Below are 19,754 nucleotides of genomic sequence, written 5' to 3' on the forward strand. Positions count from 1 at the left end.
AAGTTCCCTCTCCAAGCGAGGATGGCCTGGAACGCAGCACCACCTGGTGGTGTTAAAATGCAGCGCACCTTGATGCGAACTTCTCCGTCAGGGATAAAGCACTCCAGCCTTAATTGAAAAGGGAAAAAGAAAATACATTTGCCCCCGAGCGTGGGGGACAAGTCCTGCAAGGATGCGCAGAAATGGTTGGCATCGTTCCAGAGGGATGCACGGGCTGCCACTGTTTGCAGAAGCGCAGGGGGGCTGGCTCAGGTGGGCCTTTCCACCCCAAAAGGTCACATTGCACCATCAATATTTTTTTTGGAGGGGGGAGAGGCTGAGGGGGATGAGAAAGACACAAAGGGGAAGGTCTCCTTCCTCCGTCACCTGTGATTCTGGGCCGCTTGCACCCCACGAATGGTGTTGCCAGCCTCCCAGGGCTGCCCCCAATAATATTTTAGGTAGCAGTGGGCAAACATGTCTGAATCAAGTAGGCAGCCGTGTTGGTCTGCCGTAGTAGAAACAAAATAAAAAAAAATCCTTCCAGTAGCACCTTAGAGACCAACTAAGTTTGTCTGGTATGAGTTTTCGTGTGTATGCACACTTCTTTCTGTTTCAGTGTATCTGAAGAAGTGTGCATGCACACGAAAGCTCATACCAATGACAAACTTAGTTGGTCTCTAAGGTGCTACTGGAAGGATTTTTTAAAAATGTCTGAATCAAGTGTCTGTCGCTCTCAACGTCTCGTTTCTCCACTCTTCAGCTCTACTTGCCACATTCCAGCATCACTTTTGCTATTGTTTTATTATTATTGTAAGTGTCCACACACACACACACAAAATGAAACAGTGCTTCAGCACAGATTTCTCCTAAATATACATGTTTTTGTATGGAGATTTAGGAGAAATCTACTCTAAAAGGCTGGCAAACTTTCTGAATGGGCTTAATAATAATAATAATAAGTAATAATTTTATTTGTACCCTACCCAGCTGGCTGGGTTTCCCCTTTAATTTTCATCTGCATTCCAGAGTACATTTTCACAAGCAATTCCCCCCGATTTATTTTTATATCACAGAGTTAGAAGGGATCAATCAAGTCCAACCCTGTGCAATACAATAGAAATACATTGTTTCCCGAATGTCTCGGGAGCCAAACAATTCTGCCCCCGAACGATCAGAAACCGGAAGTGATTGTTCCAGCGGGGCTTCCTGCAGCCAATTGGAAGTCGCACCTTGGTTTTTGAACCGTTTTAGGAGTCAAACAGACTCCCGGATCGGATTAAGTTCAGGAACCAAGGTTCCACTGTACAGTATTATTATCATTGGTATGTTCTTTTCGCCGGAGAATTGATGCTTTTGAATTGTGGTGCTGGAGGAGACTCTTGAGAGTCCCATGGACTGCAAGAAGATCAAACCTATCCCTTCTTAAGGAAATCAGCCCTGAGTGCTCACTGGTAGGACAGATCGTGAAGCTGAGGCTCCAAGACTTTGGCCACCTCATGAGAAGAGAAGAATCCTTGGAAAAGACCCTGATGTTGGGAAAGATGGAGGGCACTAGGAGAAGGGGACGACAGAGGACAAGATGGCTGGACAGTGTTCTTGAAGCTACGAACATGAGTTTGACCAAACTGCGGGAGGCAGTGCAAGACAGGAGTGCCTAGCGTGCTCTAGCCCATGGGGTCACGAAGAGTCGGACACGACAACAAATGTTCTTTTCACCAGTATATGCATTTTCACACATGCTTTTCCAGCAGTAGACACATTTTTCAGGTTGGAGAACTGAAGAATTATCAGAACCTGTTTTCATTTCCGTTCAAACGGGGATACTTTACGAGTCTGCGAACTTAACAAGGCAGGAGAAGGCGAAAAAGGGAAAACAATAAAACCAAACACACACGCATTTAATTCTGTAACGGCTTAAATAAAAATGACTTTTAATGCAACTTTAAAAACAAATAATCAGCACCCAAGTGAAGGTTCTTCGGAGAAACAGTGGTGGGCCCCTCCCTTCCTCTCCCTCCCCCCCATCAAATTATTTGTGAAAACTGGAAGATTATAAAATAAATTTCATATTCTAGCTAGCAATGTAAAAGTGAGGCGGGGGCAGTGTGGAGCTTTCGTTGGATTCCTGAGATGGAAAATCAGAAGCAACTTCATAAAGAGAGAGGAAGATGTCTGTCAAAGTCCGGCTCAGCACTTCTGACTGACGGGCAGTTCTCCAGGGCTGCAAAAAGGAGACCTTCCCAGCGCTATATTTTGGATCCTCAGCTCTCAGCCAGCACAGGGAGGGTGTAGCTGCTGTTCGGCTTAATTTTTATTGTTGCTTTGTTAATAGCGCTTTCCAGAAAGTGGTCGTTTTACTGATGATTGGTAATTATTCTCTATGATTTATGTTGTCGTGATGTTCTGTTATTGTTTGCAAGTCAGTTTGTGACTTGTGCGAGTGAAAAGCGGCACAGCAATGGAAGGAACGGAATGAAATGGAAGGACTTTCAGGAGCGAGAGCTTTTTCCCCGACAGGAAATGCCATCCGTGATCCTGCAAGGAAGATTCTCAGAAATTCCATATTCAGAAAGGCCTTGTCCTTGTGGTATGAAACAGATCAAAACCCATTGCCCATGATTCGTTTTACTGCCCATTTGATGCAAAAGTCCATGAGAAATATTTAAACCCCATGCTTGAAAGCAAGATTAAATGACACCAACTTCTCCAGGGTTTCCTTTCTACTAAACAATCATAGGCATATTCCACTAAAGGAGACTGGTTGATCGATTGACTGGCCATGATGGGAGGCGGGAGTCCTGAATATCTGGCGCTCTCAAGGTTGAAGGGGGCTGGTTTAGGGCACTGGAAGAAGGGAGGCAGATGGCGGATTCGAAATTCTCCGGGAAACCCAGAGCCCACAGGACTAAAATGGGCAGACAGAGGAAAAAGCACCCTGCACACGCAGCTCACGGAGAAAATTAGGACTGCACTGTTTGTAGGAGGACAGTCATAAACTGCTGGATTAGGCCCAGCACCCTGTCCTCAAGATGAGCGCGCAACAGCCGCCTTCTGCTCTTGTTCTCCACTGTTCTAAGGTAAGCTGGCTCTGCCCATGGAGGTTCCACAAGGAAACCAAGAGGAGCAAGCCGGATCAGGCCCATCCAGCCCAGCCTCAGGGCAGCCAACCGGGGAGCCCAAAAGGAGGACCCAAGTGGGAACAGCGCGCTCCCAAATTTGTGGTTCAGGGGAACCCAGGAAGAAGCTCCATGCCAGATCACTGGGTCCATCTAGCTCAGTTCTTCTGTCCACACTGACTAGCAGGGTTTTGGGAAGGTGGGAATTCCCAGCTCTGCCTGGAGAAGCCAGGGATTGAAACTGGAACTGTCTTCTTTCATTGAGCTACAATTTGGAACCATGGGACCTTTATAAATCAGGTGCTCTAATAACTGAGCTGAGTCTCGTGCCAACTCGACTCTCCCCCCTGCCTTTGCAAACCATCAAACCCCAACCATGGCTAAAGCGCCGTCCCTTTCCTGCTGCTCAGTTCGATGGCTGTCTCTGATGAGTGGGGAAAGCGATCTGAAAAACAAACCAGGAAAGACCCGTCTTCAGGAAAGGGTTAGGAGTACTTAAAAAAAGAAAAGAGGAGGTGCTTTAAATCAAGTGATGAAAAGTTTCACACGTTAGAGAAATGGCCATTGTGGAGAGAGCAGCGGACCAGACACACAATGGATGCTACGAAAATGGAAAACGGCATCAAGTCCATTTGCAGGGACGGCGCTGAAGGTCAAGTCCATTGGGAGGAATGGCGTCCAACCTCCAAGTCCATTCTGAGCCCCTTCATCCAGCAAGTTACCCCCATTTCACCACCACACTTTCAGAACTAAGGCAGGTGCCCCCCCGACTACAAGTTGCACAGCCTCCCAACAAACATTGTGGGACTACAACTCCCATCAACGCTGCCTGCCCAAAATACCTGGGAAGCACCAGATTGGGGGATGCTGGCCTGCCGTGAGCAAGCCAGCCGTTCCTCGCTCGGCATCATGAGGCGTCCCAGTGCCCGAAACCGGCTGGCAAAACTTATAAACAAACTGGAGGTGTCGCCCACTCTCCTTAAAACAAGAAAAGGATAAAAGCTGCCCACATTGGGTCAAAGCATTAAATAAAATAAATTATTAAACCAGATGCAGAAGACATCTGTGGCCCCCTCCAAATGGGAATCCTACAAGGCGTGACCGGAAAGTTTGGTGAATGGTCACAGAAATCGGACAGCGAGAAATATTCAAAGGTACAATCGGCATTGGAAACCCACGAAATGCTCACAATTGTAACTCGAAAGACAGTGTGTGAGTGGTTTAAGAGTTTCCACGAAGGGCGGCAAACCATCCAAGATGATGCTCTGTCTAGCAGACCGTTGGTGAGCGGAACGGCGGCAAATGTCGATGGAGTCCGTGAGTTATTGATGCAAGATCGGCATTTGTCTGTCCAAATGATGGTGGAAGAATTGCATATCCTACGTGAAATTGTTCCTGAGGTTACTGAGTTGTCCCACCCTCCATGTTCTCCTGATGAAATCACAGGATTTCTTTTTCCAAAACCGAAAGGGCACAGATTTTTCCAACATTTCACACGTCCAAGCTGCTGTGACGAGGGAACCGACAGCAGTCCGAAAAGAGGACTTCTCCAGAAGTTTCCAGAAGTTCTACTACCATTGCCAACGGTGCATTGTATCACAGGGCGCTACTTTGAAGGCCTGTATGTTCAAATATTTCTCACTGTCAGATTTCTGTGACCGTTCACTGAACTTTCTGGTCACACCATGTATAACTGGGGAGTTGGACAGGCAGCTGTCAGGGGCAACATTGACAAGGGGAGATGAACGACATTTGGCCAGCCACAGATTGCGCCCCCCAAATCCCTGTACTAAACAAAAACAGGAGCCATTATAGACTCTACAGGCTCAGTCAAGACACTTCAGATATACAAACACATTATGGGGGGGGGAGATTTTCACCGTCCGAAAAGCCGCCCACCACCATTTGTCCCGGCGAGGCCAGAAAGCAGCTCCGCTCAGGCATCCAAACCCCATCGCTCTCCCTTTCCCTAGCAAACACAATTTAACTGGGTTAAGCAGATGGGCCCTTGGAGAACTCTCACTGAGAGTTACTAGAGAAAGCAGAACCAATTAAAGGTTTTAAGAGATTCAAATAGCAATCAACTTTTCTTTTACAAAAAGAGAGAAAGGGGGGGGGGAGAGAAGGATCTAAATATTTCCACTTGAACAGAATCCTCCTCCTCCCAAGCCCAAGACATTACTCATTTAGCTCTACCGAGAGACTGCAACACCTAACTCCATTCGGCACCCAGGATTTTTGAACACTCAGGTTCGTCTCCTTTTAAGTCTGCGACGCCCAGCGACTTTTTTAGAGTGAAGTTGGAGTGCTAGTTTTGAAAACGACTCTTTGAGCTCTCTGCTGAGCGAGAATTCAGAATGTTTATCAGACAGGGGTCATTGGGATCGTCTGTCCCAACCACAGAGAAACGGCTCTGCCAGGCAAGAAAAGGAGTCTCTCTCCCATCTTCGTTGCCCCCCCCCCAATCTTCTTAGGAAGTGTCATCAAGGAGGCAGCACCATTCCGCTTTGACTCCAGAGGCCCCCCCCCCCGACACAGCAAAAAAAGTTCAGAAAGGGGATCTAGTACCACACTGAGATTCTAAGGTACAAAGTGGTGTTTGGGGTGGGGTCTGAGCAGCATCTAGCTTTCGAGGCACTGGAAAAGAGGGGTGTATTGTGTGTGGGGGGAGAAGGCAGCCCCCAGTTCCTGGAGCAAGAGAAGGTGTGCGCTTCGGATGCAGAGGTATGTAGTTGCCAGGTTTGAAGAAGGCAGTAATCCAAAGAGGTCCAGTCTTTCTTTAAAAAAAAGAATAATAATGGGAAGGGACCACAAGAGTCACCTGGTCCAACACCCTCTCCCCCCCCAAAAAAAAACTAGGTCAGAGCAAAGGAGGCCTCTCTCCACCCCACCCCTTTCCTGCCCCCAAGCATTTCCCAAGAGGGCATCAGAGGCGTTTGGGGGGGCTGGCAGAGTGGAAAGCTCCGACCCCCTCGGCGAGGGGTTACGAAATTTCCCCGGGCAGGAATACACTTCTGCTTTAAGCTACAATGTTGTTGTATGTACCCTTTTCAAAAAACCCACGTTGAGACGGGAGGCAAAAGTTTCCATACAAATTGTGGCCTAGATTCGTGGAGATTACGGGAGGCATAAGCCCCCCCTCTCCCTTCCAAAATCCTAGACACACAATAAAATAAAATAAAAACACCTCGACTCCTCCGCGGTGATCCAAAAATAAAAACTGTTCCAGTTGTGTCTGGAAAGGGAAAAAGAGGGTGCAAAGTCGTTTCTTGGGGAATTATCATTGACCACCAGACACAGAGAGGGCCCTGCGGCTCAAAATCAGGAAGGAAAACCCACCCGCCTGCCCCAAGGTCCGGTGAGAAAAGTTTCTTTTCTGGAAGTGCAACAGCGAGGGAGCAGGTGGGACGTGGGGCTCCATGCCTCAATGCTCATTGTGGCAATTGATGTTGCTCTCTGAGTGTTTCAAGTCGCTGAGCATCGCCGCGATGATGGCCTGGAGGGCTCGGCCCAGCTGCTCGGCGCTGTAGGGTCTCCCCAGCGGGGGAACGTGGACGAAGGCCGAGCGGCCGTGGCTGTGGTACAGGGAGGTGTAGTAGGTGAAGTCGCAGAGGTACCTGCAAGGAGGAGAAGTCAGGGATTAGAACTCAGAGCCAAACGGCAGAACTTGGCTCTCTGCGGGGATGGCTTTCTCGCTTCACTATCATTCATTTGATTTATAGTGGTACCTTGGTTCTCAAACTTAATCTGTTCCGGAAGTCCGTTCCAAAACCAAGCCGCGCTTTCCCATAGAAAGACATGCAAAACAGATTAATCCGTTCCAGACTTTAAAAAAAACCCTAAAACAGCCATTTAACATGAATGTTACTATCTAACGAGATTATCGATCCACAAAATGAAAGTGATAAAAAATGTACTGCAGTCACACAATCAATCCATCAGTAGCTGAACTGGGTTCCACACAAGAACAGAACAAAAAAGCCGCAAAAACGAAAACGCAAAATAAATAGCGAAGACAGACCTCAGCGTAACACTCAAAACGGAAGCGTGGCCCTCAAATCGGAAGCATCACACTCAAAACAAAGCATGTTTGGCTTCCAAAAAAAGTTTGCAAACCGGAACACTTCCTTCCAGGTTTGCAGTGTTTGGGTTCCAAGTTGTTTGAGTACCAAGGCGTTTGAGAACCAAGGGACCACTGTACTGCCTTCTATTCAGAGATCCAAGGGCAGGGCGCAACATTAAGAACTTATAGTAGTAAAAACAACAAAAAACATAATAAAATAATCATAGTAACAGTCCCCACCCACCCACAGCTTTAATAGGCCATAGTTGATTTCAAGGGCAAAGAGGAATGGTTTTGCCTAAGGACATGCAATGAGGGCACCAGGTGAGCCTCTATGGGGAGAGCATCCCACAGATGGGGAGCCACCGCAGAAAAGACCCTGTTCTCGTGTTGCCGCCCTCTGGACCTCTCGGGGAGTGGGTGGCATGGGGAAGGTAAGCTCAAAGACTTCTGGACGGTTAAGTCCAGTCCAAGGCGACTCTGGGGTTGCGGCGCTCATCTCGCTTTCAGGCTGAGGGAGCCGGCGTTTGACCACAGGCAGCGTTTCCAGGTCATGTGGTCAGCAGGACTAGACCGTTTCTGGCACATGGTGGAAACCAGAATGCACGGAAACACCATTTACCTTCCCAAAGCAGCGGTACCTATTTATCTACTTCCACTGGCATGCTTTTGAAATGCTAGGTTGGCAGGAGCTGGGACAGAGCAGCGGGAGCTCACCCCGTTGCAAGGATCTGAACCACTGACCGTCTGATCGGCAAGCCCAAAAGGCTCCGTGGTTTAGACCCCAGCGCCACCTGCCTCCCTGGATGACAAGTGCAGGGTCAACATCAGTTTGCATGAGGAGAGGCGGTCCAGAAGACATTGAGGTCCTGAGTTGCTTTAGCCTTTGCGTAACTGATTTTAATTGTCATGTTCAACTATGGAACTCCCTGCCACAGGAGGCAGGGACGGATGCCTTGCTTCTAGCCAGGATGGCTGTGCTGTGGTTTTAAGGAGGAATAGAGAGACCTGCTTTCGAAAGGATCAGACCCTTCCCTCCGTCCAGTTCTGTACCATCTGCACTGATGGGCAGAGGCTGTCCAGGGTTTGGGGCTCAGCCTTACCACTGAGCCAGGGGGTGCTTTCTTCTCTGTCGCCAGCCGGGGATTCTGCCCCGCCTACCTGCCGGCATCCTTCGATATCGTCACGGCGACGTCCAGCCCCAAGGTGGAGACCCTCTTGCAGACGGCGTCCATGTCGATGACCGAGTCGATGCACTCAGGGCCCCCCTCGATGCAGCACTGGGAGCCTGGGCAGAAGCGGCAGTTGTCCAAGCCGCGGTAGCCGATGTTGTGGCCGCACTTTTCGAGCGTCACCGTGGTGGCCATGCCCGACAGGCCCACGTGGACCACCAGCTGCAAGGGGAAGAGGAGCTGCGTTGTCCTAATCATGCGCCTCATGCGTTGTCCTAATCATGGTCAGGCCCTCCCCCCGCCACATCTGGAAACCCCTGGAGAACCACTGCCAGGAAGAGTGGGTGGGTTTCATAGGGGAAAACCATGGCTGACATTGATTATTATTAATACTGCGGAACCTCGGTTTTCTTTCTTTCTTTTTTAAAATAATTTTTATTATTTTTCATTAATAACACTCCAATTAATAATACATCAAATCTTGCCACATTATATGGCCTCAGTCCAGTATACCTGAAGGAGCATCTCCACCCCCATCTTTCTGCCTGGACACTGAGGTCCAGCTCCGAGGGCCTTCTGGCGGTTCCCTCGTTGCGAGAAGCCAAGTTGCAGGGAACTAGGCAGAGGGCCTTCTCGGTGGTGGCGCCTGCCCTGTGGAACACCCGCCCAACAGATGTCAAAAAGGAAAACAACTACCAGACTTTTGGAAGACATCTGAAGGCAGCCCTGTTCAGGGAGGCTTTTAATGTTTAATAGATTATTGTGTTTTATTTTTCTGTTGGAAGCTGCCCAGAGTGGCTGGGGAAATCCAGCCAGATGGGCAGGGTATAAATAATAAATTATTATTATTATTATATTATTATTATTATTATATCCCCTCACAAAAGAAAGAAGAAGCCAATTATTCATTCTGAATTAGTTGATTTCGAACATAATCTGTTCCAGAAGACCATCTGACTTCCGAAAACCGAGGATCAAGGGGTGGTCAGCAAATTGATAAAATGGGAAAACGCAGTGGAAGCTGTTTGACTTCTAAGACGTGTTCGAAAATGGAAGCAATGACTTCCGGGTTTTGGGCATTTGGGTTCTGAATCGTTTATCGACGGAGACATTCGAGAACCGAGGCCCCACTGTAATAATTAGAGAAGCCCTTTTGGGTGTTTTTGTGTAAAAAGGAAGGTGTATTGATCTATTTGGGTCAGAAGTCTGGGAAAACATTGCCCAACAGAAAGTAAACCGGTTGGGTGTCATTCTAGAGCAAATATTTTCTTTTATGTAACTGACAGGCAGAAAACCGGATGTCCTTTTTATATTTCTTCTCTCTATTTTTTGCTTTTCTTCCTTTTGGTGTTTTCCCTTTCTCTCTCTCTTTTTTCCTCTCTCTCTCTCTCTCTCTCTGTTTTTATTTAGATTATTTAGATTAGTTTCTTTTACCTTGTTGTATTATGAAAAATCTTATTTAAAAAAAGAGAGAGAACTGCTGCCAGGTCTCAGCTAGATGGACCAAAGGTATGACCCTGCGTAAGAAGACAGTGCCCTATATTCTTTTTTAAATGGCTGCTTCATTATGAATTACAGAATTGCAGAGCCCAACAACCGCCTGCAAGGCTGGAATCTCAGCTAAAACATCCAGGATACTTCATGAAAACGGGAAACGGTTCCAGCACCTTCCGGCAGGGCTGGGAGAGATTGCCTGTCAGGAGAGTCACGGCTTTGTCAGTGTGGGCCCAATGGTCTGACTCCCGCTTGAACTACTGCAACACGCTCTCTCTCCATGGGGCTCCCTTTGAAGGTGACCTGGAAACTACAATTATTCCAGAATGCAGCAGCCAGACTGGGGACTGGGAGTGGAGACCATATAACCCCGGTCCTGAAAGACCTACATTGGCTCCCAGGAAGTTTCTGAGCACAATTCAAAGTGTTGGTGCTGACCTTTAAAGCCCTCAATGGCTCTGTATCCCTGAAGGAGCGTCTCCACCCCCAATGTCCAGCCCGGACACAGGTCCAGCTCCGAGGGCCTTCTGGCAGTTCCCTCCCTGCGAGAAGCGAGGTTACAGGGAACCAGGCCGAGGGCCTTCTCGGTGGTGGCGCCCACCCTGTGGAACGCCCTCCCATCAGATGTCAAGGAAATAAACAACTACCTGACGTTTAGAAGACATCTGAAGGCAGCCCTGTTTAGGGAAGTTTTTAATGACGGATGTTTTAATGTATTTTTAATCTCTTGTTGGAAGCCACCCAGAGTGGCTGGGGAAACCCAGCCAGATGGGTGGGGTATAAAGAATAAATTATGATGATGATGATGATGACTCGATGTAAGGCAGCTTCCTGTGGGCACCCAGCTGCTGTGTCGTCGTCTGCCCCCCCCCCCGGCCATTCACTCACTCACTTGCGGGCTGTGCTTCTTCCACAAGGCAGGGATGAGCCGTTCCACAGCCTGGTATTCCACCGGGATTTCACAGACATGAAGGTCGATGTCCTCTCCGAGGCCCAGCTTCTCCAGCTCCTGGAAAGGAGAACAACGGGGCAGGGTGGGGCGGGGCGGGGGGACATATTTAAGCATAAACTCCAACGTGGGACAGGGCTTGTTTGCCAAGGAAGAGGGACGGCCGAGGACTCCCTCTTGGGAAGAAGGGGCACGGCTTAAGGAGGGCCCCCAGTGCTTAAGGAGGGTCCCCTCTCGCCAACACATTTGGAGGCTGGAACACCGGAAAATTCAGGGCAGGTAAGTCGGACAAGACTGAACGATTAAACAACAACAAAAGACAAAGGCCACTTATTCATGCAGCAGAGTTAAACTATGAAACTCCCTGCTGCAGGAGGCAGGATAGCCACCAACCTATTTGGCTCTGAAAGAGGGCCAGCCAAGTCCATGGAGGAGGAGGAGAGGGGTGCCAAGGGCCACAACGCTCCCAGTTGGAGGCAGAAAGGCTGCTGAATCCCAGTTGCTGGAAACCAAGGGAGAGGGGGTGCTCTTCTGCAAAATCCTGCCTGCAAACTTCCCGTTGATCGGCCACAGTGAGGACAGGATTACGGAAGAGATTTCTGTGTAGATGAGTCTACCCAGAAGATGCTCAGAAAGCTGACGGGACGTTTGACCTATTCTACGTTAACTTTTTTTGAAAGCTTTACTAAGTGATAATTATATCGTTTCAGCATTTTCATAAACCGCTTTGGTGTGTGTTTTACAAGTGGGATATGAATTTCGTGAAATTAAATAAGCTGGATCTTTGTGGGGGAGTGTCTCTTTTTTAAATGCCAGCCCATCTGGGGTGCTTAGAGTTCAAGCAAGAATCCACAACCCCCTTTCCCCCTTTCTCTGTCTCTCTCCTGGAGGTGGGGCTACCTTTGAAGGGGACCCGGAAACTGCAATTAATCCAGAATGCGGCAGCTAGACTAGTGACTGAGAGTGGCCCCCAGGACCACATAACACCCGTCCTGAGACATCTACATTGGCTCCCACTACGTTTCCGAGCACAGTTCAAAGTGTTGGTACTGACCTTTAAAGCCCTAAACGGCCTCGGTCCTGTAAACCTGAAGGAGCGTCTCCACAGACACTGAGGTCCAGCACTGAGGGCCTTCTGGCGGTTCCCTCATTGCGAGAGGTGAGGTTGCAGGGAACCAGACAGAGGGCCTTCTCAGTAGTGGCACCCGCCCTGTGGAACGCCTTCCCAGCAGATGTCAAGACCATAAGCAATTATTTTACTTTTAGAAGACAACTGAAGGCAGCCCTGTTTAGGGAAGTTTTTAATGTTTGATGCTGTACTATTTTTAATATTCGGTTGGAAGCAGCCCAGAGTGGCTGGGGAAACCCAGCCAGATGGACAGGGTATAAATAATAATAATAATAATAATAATAATAATAATAATAATAATAATAATTGAACCTTGCAGGAAAAGGGGGCAGCCAACCAAAATAGAACTAACAAAATAGATTTGTGTATGGGCTGGGGGGGCAGGTGGAGAGCTAAACTGTTTCCCTTTATTTCTTCCCCTCCCTACTCTGCCAAGGAAGGAAGGAAGGAAGGAAGGAAGGAAGGAAGGAAGGAAGGAAGGAAGGAAGGAAGGAAGGAAGGAAGGAAGGGGTGTGGGTGGAGGGAAACGCCAGTCAGCCAGGGCTTCTCCTGCATGTGAAGTCAGGCTCTGGCGGATTGACCACATGAGACCAAGAGTGGGCCCAGCAGTCAAGAAGGCGGTTTCTGCATCTGCTGGAGAGGGAAGGGGGGGGGGTAGATGGGGCTTGTCTGCCTGGGAAGGGAGTCCACCAGGGAGAAGGAAAACTCTGATCCTAAACCTTTGCACTTCAACCATAAAACACTGCAGCAAACTGATAGCTTTTATATCCATTTATTCCATAAATCACTTCATTTTTGCCCCTTCAAGTTGCATTTAGAGCAGTTGATAGTCTTTTATAGAAACCTGGCAGGGGTGTTGCCCACAAGGAGAGGGACTCACACCCCACCACCCTCCGGCCCAGTTCCACGCTCTTCCTTCTCGAATCCCACAGCATATTTTAAAAGGGTTCAGCTCGCTTAGTTTGCTGGAGACAGAAGATCCAGGCAGACAGGCCCGGCTCTAGGGGGAGTCGGTGCCGCAGGGCGCCGGGCCAGCAGGAGGGTGCTGCGCGGCAAAGCTGTGCTGCGTGCTGCACCCGCCCACCAGGGCAGGGGCACCAGGGCGCCCGACCGGCTTGAGACGGCCCTGCAGGCAGATTAGACCTCACACACACAAAAAACCATCAAGGCGGCGGTTTCTGCCCATGCCAGAGGGAAGTGAGGGGCAGGTGGGGCTGGGAAGGGAGCCCATCCAGGAGAAGGAAAATTCTGACCCTAGGCCTCTGGGGGACATCTTCAGAAGAAAAGGCTCAAGAGTAAATCTGACACAAATCCGGAGCGGAGTCCCCAAAATGAATGGGTGGCACCTTGTCCACCTCCTTCCGGCAACTCCTGCAGCCAAGCGGGTGCCAGACATCTCACTTTGCTTCCCTTTGCCCCCCCCCTCAGCGAGGCTGGGGGGGTCTTGCCACCTGGGCAGCCCAGGACCCCCAGACACACGGCCCAGATTGCACCCCAGGGAAGTCACTTCAGTGCTGCTAACACAGTGCTTTGGTTTCCCCTCGGAGGAACACTCCATTGTCTCCCGAGACAGACAGATGCCAAGAACGTGTCCAGAAGAGGGCAACCAAAATGGTCAAAGGCCTGGAAACGATGCCTTATGAGGAACGGCTTAGGGAGCTGGGTATGTTTAGCCTGGAGAAGAGAAGGTTAAGGGGGGATATGATAGCCATGTTCAAATATATAAAATGATGTCATATAGAGGAGGGTGAAAGGTTGTTTTCTGCTGCTCCAGAGAAGCGGACACGGAGCAATGGATTCAAACTACAAGAAAGAAGATTCCACCTAAACATTAGGAAGAACTTCCTGACAGTAAGAGCTGTTCGGCAGTGGAATTTGCTACCAAGGAGTGTGGTGGAGTCTCCTTCTTTGGAGGTCTTTAAGCAGAGGCTTGACAGGCATATGTCAAGAATGCTTTGATGGTATTTCCTGCTTGGCAGGGGGTTGGACTGGATGGCCCTTGTGGTCTCTTCCAACTCTATGATTCTATGAACTGCCATGGGGCTATTTTCCTACACACCATGTCGCATTTATCCGCCCTCCAGGCACGACAGAGGCATCCTCGGAGTCCAAGGACCCAACCCAACGGGGCAAAAAACACACGCAAGGAGGGTTGGCAAAGGCTGTGACTTGGGGGAGAGTGTCGAAGGCCAGGTTAGCCCCCCCCCCCCCCGGGACTGCAGTTGCAAACCCCCAGCTTGGAAACTTTGCAACCTCGAGAGAAAGAATGGGGCAACTCCGAGTGCAGGGAAGGGTCAGAGGCCGGCAGGGTCTGGGAAAGGAAGCAGAGATAAATCATGAGCCCCGGCTGGCGCAGAGGCCACTCTAGGCACGGCTGGCCAAACAATATTGATCCGCGACGGAAGCGCCTGGCTTCATGAGCAGAGAGCTGGGGCTGGAAGGGAGTTTCCGAAGACTCGCCTCTTAGCGGAGAGGGAAGGCAGGGTATTCCTTAGGCAGGGGGTGGGGACCAGCTGCGATAACAGATTTTATTATTATTATTTTCAATTTATATATCACCCTTTATCCAAAGATGTCTCATGAGGCTCCCACTGTGTTGTGAACGGCCCTGCATACCAATTGTTTTGACTATGAGAGTCTGGAAGCCAAGCCTGATGAGGAACGGTTGAAGGAGCTGGGTACGTTTTGCCTGGCAGAGGATAGATATGAGACCCATCTTCAAATATCTCAGGGGCTGTCCTATGGAAGAGGAAAGCATCTTGTCTCCTCCTGCTCTGGAAGGTAGGACTCGAACCCATGGCTTCGAGTTACAAGAAAAGAGATTCCGACAAATCTTTCCGACAGTAAGAGCCATTCAAAAGTGGAACGGTCTCCCTCAGGAGGTGGTGGGCTCTCATTCACTGGGTGCTTTTAAGCAGAGCTTGGGCGGTCATCTGTCATGGAGTCTTGCATTGCAGGGGGTTGGACTAGATAACCGTTAGGGTCCCTTCTATGATTCTGTGAACAGACACAGAAGCCACCTGGAGCACTTAGGAGAAAAAGGAGCCATCATTCCCTTTTTGAAAAATGGAGCCAGTGTAGCACAGCAGCAGGAGGGTCAGATTAGGACCTGGGGAAGACCTGGGTTTGGATCTCACACCTGGCCATGAAGCTCACTGAGTGACCTTGGGCAGGGGGGAGTTGCGGCCCCCTCAGCCTAACCTACCTCGGAGGGTTGTTGTGAGATTAAAATGGTGGGGTGGGGGACTATATACACTGCCTTGAGGTCTGGGGAGGAAAAGGTGGGATAGGAATGAAGGAATCAATCATTAAAATCACCTGAAGGGCCATAGATTCTCCTCCCCACATGGCCAAGGGGGAACAAGTTACCCAGAACAGAACGGAGATGCCGGAAAAGACCAAAAGCCTCATCTCTATCTCTGCTGAGCTTAGAGAGAGAAAAGCTCAAAAAACATCCCACGGTTTGCATTTGCTCTTGTTTTTGATTGTGTATTCTGCGTTTTTGTTTTGCGCTTTTATGCCGTGAACTGCCCTGAGATCTTTGGGTGAAGGGGAGTATGCAAATTTAACAAGCAAATAAATAAAAGTTGGAACCTGCGTCTCTCCCCCCCCCACTTTTTATAGTTAATAATAATAATAATAATCCTATATAATAATTTGCAAGTTGTCCCTGCGTCCAAGCTGTCCCGTGTGTCCCTGGGTCACTGCGCATGTGCCCCAGCGACACAGGGATTGGACAGCAGAGACTGCACGCGCGCACTCTCTCCCCCCCCCCTGCCTCCTCCAACCGCCGCTCCTGGCCAGAACGTCAGGGAAGCGAGGGTGGAGGCCGGCGGAGACCTCCTCCTCACAACCCTCCCTGGCCCGTGAGAGGAGCGGCAGGAGGCCACGAAGCAGCGGCGACGAAGTAGGGGTTTGTGTCCCGCGTCCTTCCTGTCGGCGGCTGCGGGAGAGGAAGGAAGGAGGAGAAAGCAGCGCTTTCTCCTCCTTCGTTCCTGTCCTGCCGGCGACAACAAGGACAGGTCCCAGGGTTCGGAGAAGCGCTGCGCAAGCGCTTCTCCAAACCCCAGGATGTCTCCTTGCTGTCGGCGGCTGCGGGAGAGGAACGGAGGAGAAGAAAGCAGCGCTTTCTCCTTCTTCATTCCTGTCCTCCTGCCGCCGACAGTAAGGACAGGTCCCAGGGTTCGGAGAAGCGCTGCGCAAGCGCTTCTCCAAACCCCAGGATGTCTCCTTGCTGTCGGCGGCTGGGAGAGAGGAACGGAGGAGGAGAAAGCAGCGCTTTCTCCTCCTCCGTTCCTGTCCCCCTGCCGCCGACAGCAAGGACAGGTCCCAGGGTTCGGAGAAGCGCTGCGCAAGCGCTTCTCCAAACCCCAGGATGTTCTAGCGCCCGTTATTGAACGGGCTGAAATACACTAGTAATAATAATAACAACAACAACAACAACAACAATTTTATTATTTATACTGCCCATCTGGCTGGGTTCCCTCTTTTGCATTTTTTAAGAATTCACAAGGCCGTTTTTCAAAACTACCATGATCTGGATTCAAAGAAAAAGCAAGCTACAAACACAGAGAAGTGTAAAGACCAGGGCTCTTTTCTTTAAAATGTTTAGGGGTCCTCTCATTTTGACTCAAGAAAATCACCATTTTATAGTTCAATACAGTAAATGGACAAAAGTACAAAGATTTCCAAAATGTTTAGGGGTATGCATACCCCTGCCCCCCCCCCCAGCAAAAAAGTCCTGGTAAAGACATGAGAAAGCAAAGTGTACTTTACTAACTAAAGATCTATTGGGTTTGGGTTGCTGTTGTTTTTTCCTTCAAAATCTGGAAGGAACAACACTTGCATTTCGTATTTGTACTTTATTTTTTAAACCACACGTGGATTATTAAAAGGGGGGGGAGAGAAAGAGGCCACATCCCCCCCCCCAAACATTCTTCCCCGCTGCCTTGGGCGTACCTGACAAATGCAGAAAGCGGGAGACCCCGTGGGTGACCGATTCCCTGACCTCCCCACAATGGGCCGCTTTGTGCGAATCTAATATCCTTATCTGGTCTGTCTAGACGTCCTGACAGTGATTGTCTAGGAGGGATGGGGAGACTCGCTGCTCTGACCTCCCTCCTCGGAGGGATTTTGGAAAATGGGGGGAGCAGGAGCCCCCCATCAACTTCACACTCCGCAGGACACACCTGGGCCCCTGGCAACCTGCTGGACCACAGGCCAACTTTTGAAAGAAAAGAAAATGAAATGGCCCGCTTGCCAAAAAGCGTGTCCCTCGCAAAAAAAGAGCAGATTCGGCTTGGGAAAGTGAAAGCCCCTGTGAATTTTGCAAACAGCGAGCTGTGCACCTTCACTTTTGCAAAGATGCAAAACTCCAACTTCAATGGGGTAAAAGAGCTTGGAGGAGCAAGCAGGCTCTGGCCGCTTTCTAATAATTTCATCAACGCTAGCAGGGTTGTAAGAAGTCTTCCAAAGATTTAAAGATTAATACCTTTTTACACTTATTTAAAACTGAGAGAAGCAAAAATGAAAAGAATGGAAAATGGAGGGTGTGCAATTGCTATGATATAAAGATGTGTTTTGAAAGCCAGGAGGCAGGAGGGAGGGAAGTCGATAAGCTCATATGAGCAAAAAGTAGGGTGAACAATAAGAATGTGTTTTAATATTAAAAAAATGGAAATGCAATAACAATATTAAATAATAATAATAATAATAATAATAATAATAATTTCTGTCAAGGTGGGGCGGGGGGGGGGCTTTGTGGACAAATAAATGATGGACTTTGCCCCTCCCCAAGATCCACTGAGCACTTTTCAGTTGGGACAGTTCTAGGCTTGGTTGGGGGGGGAGGACAGATACACATTCAACCGTGATGGGGAAGCCAAAAAAAATCCCTTAAACAGGAGAAAAGGAATTGGAGAGGGGGGTCTTTCTCCCCCCCCCCACCCCTCAGTTCTTTTTTCCTTCAAAAGCTTTCGGATGCAGGACGCCCAAGACTTATTAAAGCAGGAACCTGCTTAGCGTGCTCCCCCCCCCCCGAAAGCCAGGGGAGGATTTACAAAGATTGTTTAATTGATTTTTGTGTCTATTAAAATGCAGATCACACCGTCTGGAACTCAGAAACTCAGACACAGGTCTTTGTGTCCAGTCAGCTCCATGAAGTCCTGTCTGAGACAGACACAAAGGTCCACTTTGCACGTGTTCGAAAGCATGCTAGGGTGGGCTTTTTTTCTTTGCAGGGGCCCCTCCAGGCTGGGATAGAGGGACAAGGCAAAATAAAATCCCTCCTCGCAGTTCAGCACAGGGGGAAACTTTCAGCTGAGATGATGCTAGAGACTCAAGATTAAATCAGCCTGGGATTTTTCTTAGTGAAGGGGCCATAAACATTTAGGGATTTGGGGGGGAGCGTTCCATTTCTGCTTCTCATTTTCCCAGTCTTAAATTCAGCTTAAAAAATTAACTATGAACAGCCCTCCCAAAAATTCATCAACATTTTACTGCTGATTCCTCCAAATCACCATATTTTTCCGTCTATATATTTTTGGGGACTCAAATTTGTGAAAATGGGGGGAGATGACCCCCCCCCCCGGTGTATAAGACAACCCCTGTTTTTTAATATTATTTTATAGTATAAAAAACCTCGTCTTATGCACGGAAAAGTACGGTAACATGTTTGCCTGCAACGCTACCCAGCCTGCACCCTTTTCCCAAAGCAATTTTCCCTAACGAAGCTCATTTTTGAAAGCTCCATCCCCCGAACGCACACGTTTCATGGTAAACAATACCAAAGCAGGCAACATTTTTTCTTCCCTTTAATGGGGGGGGGGGAGAACTGTGTTGCAAAATGTTTGAGAAGCGCAACTTTCGAAGGATGGCTGCATCCGAGTTCACCTGGAAAGCAGGAATGAAAAAGGGGCGCCTTTAATGGGAGCGGAGCCAAATTTCTCTCCGATCCAGACTTCAGATATACTAAGGCAAGTGCAGCGGAGGGGACGCCCTCGCTCTCTGCATGCACACAGACGGCGACTTTTAACGCAATAAAAAAGGAGTTTCAATATACAGACCTCTTATCTGTATTTTGTCCTCATTTTGAAGGACACAGCCAGGAACTTGGCTACATTCGGATTGGTGTCCACTACTGAAATATAAAACTTGTCTGAGTTTCCCCAAGTGCAAAGAAACTAGGCTGATAAAATTGGGCTCTATACTTTAAAAAGCAGACTTCAGGGGAACAAGGGCTAACACCGCAACTAACACTAGAACTCGTGGCACCGAGCAGAGAAAAGAAAGTCCTCCTTCGTGCGCAGTTGAACTATGGAACTCACTCCCACTGGAGACCATTTCCTGGGGTTCAACGGAGCCACTTCTACAAGCACAAGCTCTCCAATGCCAATCAGCCTCTTTAGCTGGCCCAGTAGACCTGAAGGAGCGTTTCCAGCCCATTGTTCAACCCAGACACCGGGGTCCCTCTCCCAAGGGCCTTCTGGTGGCTCCCTCCTTGCGAGAAGTGAGGTTACAGGGAAAGAGGCCGAGGGCCTTCTTGGTGGTGGTGCCCACCCTGTGGAACGCCCTCCCATCAGATGTCAAGGAAATAAACAACTCTGATGTTTAGAAGACATCTGAAGGCAGCCCTGTATGGGAAAGTTTTTAATGTGTGATGTTTTATTGTATTTTTAATCTTTTGGTGGAAGCCGCACATTGGGCAAAAGGTGGATTCCTGCAAGGCGGGGGGGGGGGTTGAACTACATGGCCCTTGGGACCCTTCCAACTCTCCAATTCTATGTTTCTAAACTAAAGTCAAGATGTATTCCATTAAAGAATAATTCTAGGACGCGTGTCCAGTATGAAT

The 19,754-nt window shown here is 49.1% G+C and overlaps 1 protein-coding gene across 4 annotated transcripts in view; it reads right to left on the reverse strand.

Annotated features, from left to right (window-relative positions):
- Positions 1–660: 660 nt before the first annotated feature.
- The window catches only part of PGPEP1 (pyroglutamyl-peptidase I), a 30,280-nt gene continuing 11,186 nt past the window's right edge, over positions 661–19,754 (reverse strand). For 3 of the 4 annotated variants that reach the window (XM_035119864.2, XM_035119865.2, XM_035119863.2), the window contains exons 3-5: positions 10,720–10,836; positions 8,323–8,555; positions 661–6,715 (exon numbers count right to left, since the gene is read on the reverse strand). In XM_035119864.2, coding sequence (XP_034975755.1) covers positions 6,523–6,715; positions 8,323–8,555; positions 10,720–10,836 — 543 coding nt within the window. In that variant the 3' untranslated portion in view covers positions 661–6,522. Of the gene's footprint in view, positions 6,716–8,264; positions 8,556–10,719; positions 10,837–19,754 lie in introns of all 4 variants that reach the window. The other variant, XR_009557703.1, reaches the window with a different exon arrangement.

The sequence above is a fragment of the Zootoca vivipara genome, chromosome 6, assembly GCF_963506605.1.
Source record: "Zootoca vivipara chromosome 6, rZooViv1.1, whole genome shotgun sequence".
NCBI lineage: Eukaryota > Metazoa > Chordata > Lepidosauria > Squamata > Lacertidae > Zootoca > Zootoca vivipara.